General features: G+C 46.7%; 1 protein-coding gene across 3 annotated transcripts in view; it reads right to left on the bottom strand.

Moving 5' to 3' along the window:
- Positions 1 to 12,674, bottom strand: part of FAM193A (family with sequence similarity 193 member A) — a 183,690-nt gene that overhangs the window by 118,252 nt on the left and 52,764 nt on the right. For all 3 annotated transcript variants that reach the window (XM_030800812.1, XM_030800813.1, XM_030800814.1), the window contains exon 2: positions 5,798 to 6,043. In XM_030800812.1, the coding sequence (XP_030656672.1) occupies positions 5,798 to 6,043 (246 nt within the window). The remainder of the gene's footprint in view (positions 1 to 5,797; positions 6,044 to 12,674) is intronic.

The following is a 12,674-nucleotide window of genomic DNA, read 5'->3' on the forward strand; positions in this document are numbered from 1 at the left end:
TTTTGATTTATAATTTTTTTTTTTTTATAGAGACAGAGTCTTGCTATGTTGGCCAGGTTGGTCTTGAACTCCAGGCCTCAAGCAATCCTCCTGCTTCGGCCTCCCAAAGACTACAGTTACAGGTGTGATCCACTGTGCTGGGCCAAAACTGACAGACTTCTAACAAAACTAGTTTAAAAGAAAAAGAAAGAAAGCACAAATACGAGAAATAAAAAAGTGGCCGGGTATGGTGGCTCAGGCTTGCAATCCAAGCAATTTGGGAGACCGAGGCGGGCAGATCACCTGAGGTCAGGAGTTAGAAAACAGCCTGGCCAACATGCCGAAACCCCGTCTCTACTAAAAATACAAAAAAATTAACTGGGCATGGTGGTACGCGCCTATAGTCCCAGCTACTCGGGAGGCTGAGTCACCAGAATCGCTTGAACCCGGGAGGCGGAGGTTGCAGTAAGCTGAGATCACACCACTGCACTCCAGCCTGGGCGACAGAGAGAGTCTCCATCTCAGGAAAAAAAAAAAGAAGAAGAAGAAGAAATAAAAAGTCAAATGTACAAATCAGGTAGGAAGTGAAGAGACCATTACACAAAACTTTATACCAGTAACTCTGCCAATTTTTCTTTTTTTCTTGTTTTAAAAGAGACGGGGTCTCACTGCACTGCCCAGACTGCAGTACAGTGGCACTATCATAACGCACAACAGCCCAGAACTCTTGGGCTCAAGTGACCCTCCTGCCTCAGCCTCCTGTGTAGCTGGAACTACAGGCATCTGCCATGTCGGTGGGCAACTTTGACAATTTCTAAGAATATAACTTACCAAAACTAGCTTGACAAGATTTTAACCATTAAAGAAATTGAACCACAACTTTAAAATCTACCTAGAGATACACATGGCTGTGAAGGGGAGGTGAGGCCAAAGGCAGGTCATTCATGAATGGGTAGCCCCAGAGTATTTGCATTCCACGGGTCATGGGCCAAGGCAGAGGAAAACAATAATCAAAGCAACAAAGTCTTGAAGAAGATGAAAACAGATGGGCACTTGAAAGCCCAGTGGGGGTGGGCCTTGGAGAGGAAAGAGAGGAGAAAATGCCCTCAGCTATGGGGGTTTGGGGGTGATACAGGGAGGTGCCCAGTGTTAGCTTTGATTTTCTCCCTGAAGCATGAAGGTCAATAGCTGAGCTGAGCAAGGGGTGGGTAAAGAGGGTACACGTAGTCTAAGAAGCAAGGAAAAGGAAGGGTTCCTGCCAAGGAGTTTGGGGAGGTACTTAAGCCAGAAAAACGCACTAGATGCCCATGCATGGTTTGCAGTCATGAAGTTATTAAGAGGAAGCAGTAAACTGAGGCCAGCAATTTTCTCCAGGAATATTCTGCCACATGGAGGGAAGAGATAGGGCTGGACCAGCATAACCAAAAAAAGTTCAGGGCCTTTGCCTGAGAGCCACGGAAGAGCCACAGTGCCAAGTCTGGGAACTCAGGCTCCTAGAAGTGAGGTCAGGGAGACATGATAAACGGAACAGGACTGGAATCCATGGCCTGATAGGGATGGATGAGGTCAAAGAACTATGGCAGGTCAGGCACAGTGGCTCACGCCTGTAATCCCAGCACTTTGGGAAGCCAAGGTAGGTAGATCATTTGAGGCCAGGAGTTTGAGACCAGCCTGGCCATCATGGTGAAACCCTGTCTCTACTAAAAATACAAAAATCAGCCAGGTGTGCCAGGTGTGGTGTTGTGCACCTATAGTCCCAGGTACTCGGGAGGCTGAGGCATGAGAATCGCCTGAACCCAGGAGGCGGAGGTTGCAGTGAGCCAACATCGCACCACTGCACTCCAGCCTGGGTGACAGAGCGAGACTGTGTCTCAAAAAAAAAAAAAAAAAAATTAGCCAGGTGTGATGGTGCATGCCTATAGTCCCAGCTACTAGGAAGGCTGAGGCACGATAGTCTCTTGAACCCAGGAAGTGAGGTTGTAGTGAGCTGAGATTGCACCACTGCACTCCAGCCTGGGCAACCGAGCAAGACTTTGTCTCAAAAAACAAACAAACAAACAAACAAACAAACAAAAAAATAAAAAACTATGGCAAGAGAAGACAAGCAGGCCGGGCGCGGTGGCTCACGCTTGTAATCCCAGCACTTTGGGAGGCCGAGGCGGGCGGATCACGAGGTCAGGAGATCGAGACCACGGTGAAACCTCGTCTCTACTAAAAATACAAAAAATTAACCAGGCGTGGTGGCGGGCGCCTGTAGTCCCAGCTACTCGGAGAGGCTGAGGCAGGAGAATGGCGTGAACCCGGGAGGCGGAGCTTGCAGTGAGCCGAGATCGCGCCACTGCACTCCAGCCTGGGTGACAGAGCGAGACTCCGTCTCAAAAAAAAAAAAAAAAAAAAAAAAGAGAAGACAAGCAAGTGAGCTACAAAGACAGACAATGATCAAGATGAAAGCTTGAAATGGAGACTTCTTAGGTTTCCAGGCATGACAGTGTCTATCTAGGACGTGATGCTAGGATGGGTCAATCTTGGAAGAAGAGGTCTCCAGAGAAATTTGCAACGTGCAACTGTCAGGCAGGATGTTAAGAGAAATTCCCACAACTGCTGATAACAGAATGCTTATCTAGAAGACAGCAATTCAGCCCCACTTCCCCTCTGTATGCAGAAAGCTGCGGGAGAGCCGTGCACTCCGAGCCCTGACCAGAGACCTGACCAAAGCCAGAGCAGGACAATTGATAAAATCCTATCTCTGGGCCATCGGAGAGCCGAAGTGACCAGGCTGCCGGAGGGAACTACACAACAAAGTGCAGCAGCCCCTCCAGGGAGAAGGGGACACACTTAACTGTTTCACCTTTGACAGAGGAAGGAAAGTGGAAGGAGGCCATAAAAGTGATTAGAAAAAAAAAACAGTTGAACTTTAAACAAATTTTGAAAGGTTGAGTGTCAAGTGTGGGGGTCTAACCCCTGGAAAGCCCCAAAAGGAATGTTCCCACTCACTCCCAGGAGACCTGCGCCCAAGTCTCCAGCTAATCCACTAGCAGAGAGGAAGGAAACATGCCTTTCTCCTTGTCCTGGAGAAAGGCGTGTGCCACACACAGGCCAGGACCAGCACAAGACACGGGGCCGGTCAGACCCCTGTAGATACAAGGCAGAGCCTGGCTGCCACCGGGCAGAGGTGGGCTCGCTGGGAAAGCTGCCCCCAAGGCCGTGAGCGCAGAGCTGCCCAAGAGTCAGGCTAGAGGGGGGAAGTGAGAAGGTGCCACCATCGGAGACCTTGCCAAGGAAGAAGTAGAGAGAGACCCCCTTCTACAGGCCCACACGAGCACGCACAGTGCTAGAGACAGCCCAGCTGAGGCCAACTGGACTGACCTGGCCTCCCAGGTGCACAACAGGAAACAGGAAACAGGAAACAACCTCAGCCTGATGCTCTCTGCACACTGTCTGGCATTTGACCGAACAGAACAAGAGAAACAGAAAGCAAGAACCAGTAACGTTTAAGGAAGAGATGATAATACCAATTCTAACAAAGTCTTCCAGAAAGGAGAAGAAACAGGAACACATTCCAACTCATTTTATGAGACCCCGAAGGCCACTATAAGACAAGAGGCCTACAGACAGATAGCCTTCATGAGCACAGATGCAAAAATCATTAACATACCTTTAGTAAATCAATCCAGCAACACGTAAAAAGAATGTCCACAGAAAGAAAAATAATGTTCATAGCAGCTTTTTCCAAAATAGCCCAAATGTGGGAACAACACAAACATTCATCAATTAATTGGTGAATGCATAAATTGGTTTATCTGTACAATTACTCAATAAAAAACAGAAACTACGGATGCATGCAACATTTTGGATGACCCTCAAAAGCATTATGCAGGTTACAGAAGTGTATGTGACACTCTAGAAAAGGCAAAACTATAGGAACAAAAATTAGGTCAGGCCGGGTGCGGTGGCTCATGCCCATAATCCCAGCACTATGGGAGGCAGAGGCGGGCGGATCACAATCGAGACCATCATGGCGAACATGGTGAAACCCCGTCTCTACCAAAAATACAAAAATCAGCTGGGCGTGGGGGCACGTGCCTGTAGTCCCAGCTACTGGGGAGGCTGAGGCAGAAGAACTGCTTGAACCCGGGAGGTGGAGGTTGCAGTGAGCCAAGATTGTGCCACTGCACTCCAGCTTGGGTGACAGAGCGAGACTGTCTCAAAAAAAAAAAAAAATTCAGGTCAGTGGTTACCAGAGGCTAGGACGGGGGAAGGGAAGTGACTACCAAGGGGAACAAGGCAATTTTATGGGGTGATGCAAATGTTCTGTAGCTTAACTGTGGTAGTGAACATTTTTTAAGTAAAAAAAGAGTGAATCTTAATGGAAGGTAAATTATATTATTTTTTTAAAGGCCAGCTCCAACAAAAAGGCTGACCTACAAAGCAACAGCTGGTCCGAGTCCACAAATACAGGCCAACACTACACCTCTGCTGTTCCCAAGGTCACTGTTTCTGGTGAGGAGAGAATGGCTCATTTGACAAACTATCCATTACCAAGACAAGCCAGGGGCTGGGAAATGAGATCCTCCTCCAACCCAGGCAAGACGAACTGCAGGGAACCATGGGCACTTCCGCTGGCCTCTGAACCAGGGCAAACAGCAGAAGCCTGTTCCCAAGGGCAGAGGCAGGCTAAAATACAAAAGCAGGGCTGGAATCGGAAGAAGAGCTGATAAAGTTTAATGAGAAAACAAACAAACAAACAAACAAACAAACCACCATAAAAAGCAAAGAAAATCGTATTGGTAAAAAACAAACAAAAAAACCACACAAAGAAAACCATAAAAATAGCTGTCTTTGTGGTTTATATTCTAATGAAGATGAAAGCAAACCAAATGAGTAAGTAAAATACATAGTATGTTAGAAAGAAAAGTACAGCAAGAAAGGGGGACATGCGGGAGGGACCGAGTGAGAAAGTAATTCTGACAATGAGACCCCAAGGATAGAAACTGGCCCTGGAGATGGGGCTTGCCTCCAAGGCCAGGAAAGATGGAAACCCACACCAGGCAGTGGGGACGCGCTCTTCAGATTGTCACCAGGACTCCCCCAAGGCAGTTCTGCAGGAGAAAACAGAGGAGCAGGGAATGCGCATGCTTCCTGGCTGCACAAAGCAAGGTATCAGAAGGAAGAGAAGAGCTCAGAAAATAATTAGCTGCTTTCAAGCAGAAATCAAAGGGCACAGAAGAGGCCTAGAATGTAGGGCCTCAAATAGTTGCAAAAGCCAACTCCTTCCAGATCCCAAATAGTACATGTGAAAGCCTGCCCGGCACAAGGGCCCACCAAAACTCCATCAGGTCAAAGATGAGAGTAAGGGTGTGGTCTTCCCAGGCAAGCCTGCGGTGGCCTCGCTGTGGCCTGCAAGAGGCTGAAGCGGTACAAACAAGTAAAAGGGAAGGCGAGGCTTAAGAGCTGCATCGGGTAAAGAATTACCTGCATGTCGAATTGTTGAGAACTAAACACATGAAAACTGTACTCCCTTTTCAAGAAACTGCACCACCAAAGAAATACTAAGCTCAAAGCCAAAAATCACCCTTCAGGGCCACATAGCTTGATGACTGAATTGTGCCCAGACAAGGAGGGCAAGTGTCCTGCCACCTACTGCAGTGTGGCCAGGGAAGACCAGGAGGAACATACCAGGAGACACAGACTAGAAGGTGGTGCAGGAGGGAGTGCCCCCTGAAGCAAAAGCAAATCCATTTCTTTCAGTGCCAGTTAGCCCCATAACCTGGGTCGGGGGAGCCAATGTCCTGCGCTGCCTGTGCTGGCAGCCACTCACCACTGGCTGGTCAAGGCCGCCATGCCTCTCCTCCTTCTCCACAGTCCTGCGGCAGTCCGGGCACACCCATAGCGGCAGGTGCAGCACGCTGTTGCCCTTGGGAGCCATGGAAAGGGCCAATTTGCTCGCAGTCTTAATTCCACTCTCTAAGAATGAGGAGTCTTTCCGTTCACTTCTGCACAGAAGACAATAATCCCCAGCGGGGTAGGGTGGTGTCCTATGATTCATGCCAAAACTAAAAGGAGTCTGGAATAGAAAAAAAAAAAATTCTGTTTTCAAAACCTCATCTACAAAGCCAAGAATATTAAAATATATGTATAGTTCTAAAACTAAAATTCATGTGTATGTTTATATACAGAAACATAAAATAGGAAACGTATTGAATAAAACTAAACCTAATGTTCTAGAAACTCGTAATACTTTAAATAATGCCATAAAGAAAATCTTATCTTAGTACGAGTTAGAAAATTGTCAAATTAACTCCTTCACCTTGACTTCTGTATTACTTTTCCACCACATGCTAGAAATTGTCAGCCTCAATTTTCAGACTGTTTACCAGAACTGGTTACCACCAACAAAGTCTGAAACCACTATTCTAGAGGCATCTGCACACCAGGGCTCAGATTCAAGATGACAATTCTGGCTTAAGTGTGTCTGCAGATGCAAACCATCTCTGAGGTGCGCTGTCCAAATTCCAGATTCAAGATAAACAGGGAGCTGATGGCAGCTGCACATTCAAGGCCCAGACTCTCTTCCAGGCCCAGCAGTAATGATGCTGAGCTCATCTCCTATCACCTGATATAAATAAACATCTGCATTTTCAAATAGGTCCTACAATGTGGGGCAAGGGAAGAGGCCTTAGAGGTAGGAGGAAAAGGCAAGATTGTTATACCCTAAAACCTCTCAAAAGATAACCACCCACTCTATCAGAAAAAAAAATAAAATTAGCCTTTAAAACACAAATACAGAAAAAGAAACTGAAGGCTGGGCACAGTGGCTTACACCTGTGATCCCAGCACATGGGGAGGCAGAGGTGAGATGGTCATTTGAGCTCAGAGGTTTGAGACCAGCCTCGGTAACATAGCAAGACTTCGCCTCTACAAAAAATCCAACTATTAGCCAGGCATAGTGGTGCATGCCTGTAGTCCCAGCTACTAGGGAGGCTGACATGAGAGGATTGCTAAAACCCAGCAAGTCGAGGCTGTAGTGAGCTGTGATCGTGCCACTGCACTCTAGCCTGGGTGAGAGGGCAAGATCCCGTGTCAAAAAAAAAAAAAAGAAAGAAAAATCCAGCCTGGCCAACATGGTGAAACCCTGTCTCGATTAAAAACATAAAATTAGCTGGGCGTGGTGGTGTGCACCTGTAATCCCAGCTACTCGGGAAGCTGACGCAGGAGAATCGTTTGAACCTGGAAGGTGGAGGTTGCAGTGAGCCGAGATCGCGCCACTGCATTCCAGCCTGGGCAACAGAGCAAGACTCAGTCTCAAAAAAAAAGAAAAAGAAACTGAGTCTCACACAACTGGAAATGGGGTTAAAGTCCCAAGGCCAGCAAGTGTGTGTGTTGGGGGGGAGACACATGATTTTAACACATACCAACCCAATCCTAAGACGGGTCCTTCACACAGGGCTGCCTCTGCACCTTAGGAGGAAGCCCCTTCGAACCCTGAGGAGAGGCTGGAGGGAGGCACTCCCAGGCAGCAGGGCAAAGCGAAGCCCTGCCTGGCCTTCCAGAGGCAGCCAGAAAAAGGACACACAGTCGGGTGGAGGTGAGAGAACCCCCGCTGGTTTCTCCTGCCATGTGGGGTGCCCTTGCTGCAGGACATGCCAGGTGGGAAGAGAGTGGACCTAGCTGACGCTGTTCTGGCTTTTCAGTTTCCATCTCCACCCAGAAGCTTCTCCAAGGCCGGCCAGACCTGTAGCTCTTCCCACAGCCTCGAGCTGTCTCCCCATCCCACCACCGGTATTCAAAAGGACCCAATGTGCATGACAGATTGGCCCCTCAACAGCCACTGAGGGCTCTCATTTGGACCCCAGGTTCCATTCTTAAGACTTCTTGCTGACTGGCAGGAAGCACATATTTAAACAAGGGGCTGAATGTATAAATGAATGAATTAGTGATTGAAAGAATGAATGACAACAGCAGCAAGACTCAAAAGATGTTCATATATATTCTCACGTGTTTCCATGAACCAGTGATCAAAACTGCTGACTCCCGTTACATCCACAGGATTGTGAGTTTTCCTGAACCCAGCTCAGCAGCCATCCTGAGCTGAATTGTTTGGGGCACAGGGGCAGACAACTGGGTCCTACCTCCCCAGAGTCCTAGAGAGCGCCAGACTACTCAAACCACTGAGTACCATGAGAATCCATGTATTTTTCCATACCAACAAATCCCAAAAGCCTAAATGATGACAATTAAAAAAAAAAAAAAAAAGCACACCGATTTATCCCAATATAAAGCCATTTCTTTTCCTTAGGTCTTAGAAAACAGCTCCCATCACTGGCAGAACAGCCATATCCATCAGACCTTTCTGGCCTGCCCTTTTAATTACAGAATGAGATGCTGAGCTCTATAGGCCCAAAGGTCCCCAAGCCTAAAATCATAATGTAAGAGCCAGAAATGACCGGAGAGCGTACAGCTCAGCTCCTGTACATTCACCAGTCATCCAGGATTTACTGAGCCCACCACATGCTCAGGGACTGGTCCAGGCACAATGGTGAAGAAAACTGTCAAAGACAAAGGCAATAAATAAGACAAATACATGAAAAATATTAACTAATTAAATAGTGATAAGGAGAAAAACGTAACAACAAAGAGGATCTGTGCCCTTTAATCCGGTGGCCAGTGAGGGCCTCCTTGAGGAGACCCCTGAAGCCCACATGGCTGTACCTTGTGGGGAGGCCAGTGGCTGGCATGGGGCTGGCAAGAGCAGAAGGAGAGATGGGAGAGAGCTGAGGGCCACTCAAGTCAAGGAGTGACTCTGAGGCTGTGTGCAGAGAGAGATGGGATGGGAGAATGGGCAGAAACGACTATCTGCAGTTCAGGAGCCAGACAGCGGTGGCCTGGACCAGGGCTGCAGGAAGGGAAGTGGATAAGGCTGTGAAGGAGCCAGCTGTGAGGTGTGAGAGAAGGAGAAGAGCCAGGGGCAAGTATGAAGCGTCAGGTGCTGGGTATTTTTTCATTCCTTCAGTATCTGAGCTTCGTCGTGGGCCATAGGAGGGCTGTTTGGGAAGAGTCTGGTCCTTTCAGGGCTTGTAGGCTCTGTAAGGCAGCATCAGAACGCCTTTCCTCTTACCCACAACTGAGGCAATATCCTCCTGAGCTGCCACCCAGGGTCCTGCAGGTTATAAGATTTTCCCACAATGGCTGGTGGGAACACACACTGCTCCTGGCCCTATGTGAGCTGCAAGGTTTGTCCCGTTCCTCACTTCCAGGGTGCTAGCCCAGGGGCGGAGAGCTTCCCCACAGGCATGTGCTTATGCGCCCTCAGCTGGGCTTGGGGAGAACCCTACGCAGAGCTCTTCCTTCCCCTCTTTGCTGCTCTCTCCTCTCTGGTACTCTGCCCTGCAAATTTACTTTGACCTCCCCAAAGTCTCAACTCAGCCTCCTCAATCAAGGAGATCCTCGGGCTCGGTCTGGGTAGCTCTCCAAGTCCTAGCCTTCAGACTCTCTCCAGGCAGGAAGCCTGGGCAAGGCTGGGGCTTGCCATGGTTCTTCTTCTTCTCTCAGGGATCACTGTCCTGCCTGCCTGTGGTCCGATGTTGGAAAACTACTACTTGGTACATTTTTTTGGTCCTTTGTTTCACTGTTTGAGGCAGGAAGATAAATCCACTTCTAGTTACTACCTCTTGATTGGAAGCAGAAGTCTAGTTACATTGATATTTTTAAAAATAAATGTACCAGGCTGGGCACGGTGGCTCATGCCTGTAATCCCAACACTCTGTGAGGCCGAGGCAGGCAGATCAAGAGGTCAGGAGTTCAAGACCAGCCTGGCCAACGTGGTGAAACCCCGTCTCCACTAAAAATACAAAAAATTAGCTGGGTATGGGGGCGTACATCTGTAATCCCAGCTACTCAAGCTGAGGCAGGAGAATCACTTGAACCCATGAGGCGGAGGTTGCGGCGAGCGGAGATCGCGCCACTGCATTCCAGCCTGGGCAACAGAGCAATACTCCGCCTCAAAAAAAAAAAAAAATTTTATATACACCAGAATGAACATTATACTAGTATCATCCCCCAAATCCTACAAACATATAGATGAAATATGTAAATATATAAAATGTGTATATATATCCATGTAAGGGACCAAGATAACCCAGAAATTTTTGCATAGGAGAATATGGACATATGGCTAAGATGGCAGTATTGCTGAAAACACTTTGGGAACACTACTAACAGCTGAGTTCTACATCTATGATGTATTTTACGTTTTCTGAATAAACTGATTTTCTACCACCCAGTGACTGTGGCCTGCGTGCATGGGGGTGGGAGGTGTGTGTGTATCATAAAAGACATTAAATCATAATAGCATTCGTTTTCTTGCTAGGCTTATATTCTAGTTTTGAAATTTGTTTCCAAAATGAAATTCCAAATTAAACATGAAAACTCAGACTTACTAAAAATACTTTACAGATAAACTTCTTATAAACATGAAGAAAAAAGGTCATTTTAGGGTAAGAACAGTAAAAGCAATATCCTCTTGGGTAACGGTAGCACAACCCAGATTAGACCACCCCACGAAGGCTAAAGCAGGAGACACAACAAAGGCCCCGTGCTGGTGACGCTGCTACCTCCTGCCGACCGGCCTTCAGGGCTGTCTGCTCCCCACATGTCCTCCATCTCCTGTCAAAACCCTCTCACACTGCAGCTATGACCACAACATTCTCTGCCTTAAACCCTTCGATTGTTCCCGCTGCCTAAAAAGATCAAGTCCTTAGCAAAGGATCAAGCAGGATACACTAGGCCCTTGGTCAGTGTGTTCTTGCAAAACCACCCACTTGAAACTCCTTACAGTTCCACACTCCCGCCCCATCCAACTATGTGGCTTTATCTCTTCCTGCCTTCATACTTGCTGCTTGCTTCCCTAAAAGACCAATCTCCCCACCTTTCCTTTACGAGACAACTGCAAGGCATGCCTTCAAACCCCACTACAGTTAACTTTTATTCTGTGAATTTTGCTCCCTACCCCTCAATCAATACATGTCACACACAGCTAATTACTACAACTCCTGTACAACTTCTACACTCTTTTTTTTTTTTTTGAGAGGCAGCCTTGCTCTGTGACCCAGGCTGGAGTGCAGTGGCACGACCTCGGCTCACTGCAACCTCCGCCTCCCAGGTTCAAGTGATTCTCCTGACTCAGCGTACCAAGTAGCTGGGATTACAGGTGTGCACCACCACGCCTGGCTAATTTTTTGTATTTTTAGTAGAGACGGGGTTTCACCATGTTAGCCAGGATGGTTTCGATCTCCTGACCTCGTGATCCACCCGCCTCAGCCTCTCAAAATGCTTGGATTACAGGTGTGTGCCACGGCACCCAGACAATTTTCTGCATTTTTATATATGAGCCTTTTTGTCTTTTTTTTTTTTTTTTTTTGGAGACAGAGTCTTGCTCTGTTGCCCAGGCTGGAGTGCAGTGGCGCGATCTCAGCCCACTGCAACCTCCGCCTCCAGGGTTCAAGAGATTCTCCTGCCTCAGCCTCCTGAGTAGCTGGGATTACATGCCTGTGCCACCACGCCCGGCTAATTTTTGTATTTTTAGTAGAGATGGGGTTTCACCGTGTCGGTCAGGCTGATCTCAAATTCCTGACCTTGTGGATCTGCCTACCTCGGCCTCCCAAAGTGCTGGGATTACAGGCATGAGCCACCAACCCCAGCCTATACATCATCTTTTATTAGCTACCTGCACTCAAGTCCAGGGAACACTGTTATGTGTAGTCACTAAAATACCTGTGCCTTTTCACCCTTTCTCTCCTGAACTCAGCTTTCCCAAAGCATATGCAGGTTCTCTGAGCAAAAGGCATTGCCTGGAGAGCAATTACTAACATTAATACTTAAACCTCCTCCTCAGTAGTTACAAAGAGATTGGTAACAATCATATCATGAGTCAGGCACAAAATTACCTTAAGTATTTAAGGCTCTGTGATAAATAATTTCTGTAATCTTACAGAGTAAATATCTAGCAGTTTATAATTTCAAGGCTGTTCCATGGAAACTCAATAAAATTCAACAAACAGTGATTGATTCTACATTATTACAGCATCCTTTTAAATAGCTAATATAATAGTTTTCCTTAGGACTTACTTTTTTTTAAGAATGAACTCTGAAGGATTTACTTTTAATTTCAGTTTACATATTAGAAAAAACAGAGAAAACCTAATGAAAACTGCAACTGTTTTTAATGATTGCTCCTGAATTGCCCTATTAAATGGCCAGTGGTTCTACAGATGTAAATAAGATGGTTTTAAGGCATTAATGAAGGCATAGTGGTATCTGCTGGAACTATAATTACATAAAATGTTTTTCTCCATGTAATGTTACTAATGTGGTTTTTCCTATACAAATGTAGTTGCCATGTTTTAAGTCTATTAAACAATATAATTACTATTTGTTTTGACGCTACTTACCCAGAAGAAAACAAATGTCTGAGCCAGCCTCAGAACATGTCTGGATGCCAGGGCAAGTTTCGTATCCCTGCTCTGTCATGGGACAGCACAAATATCTACAAAATACTTCAAGTCTCTACATTCAAGCTCCATATAGCAAAAGAGCAAAACAGTTTGAATTTATTAATAGCAGCAGACTGACATGTATTTCTAACATACCGTTCTTTGCCAATCTTTAAAGTAAAGTTAATCTACTAAGGTCAAATAAAA

This window comes from Nomascus leucogenys, chromosome 20 (genome assembly GCF_006542625.1).
Source record: "Nomascus leucogenys isolate Asia chromosome 20, Asia_NLE_v1, whole genome shotgun sequence".
Lineage (NCBI taxonomy): Eukaryota > Metazoa > Chordata > Mammalia > Primates > Hylobatidae > Nomascus > Nomascus leucogenys.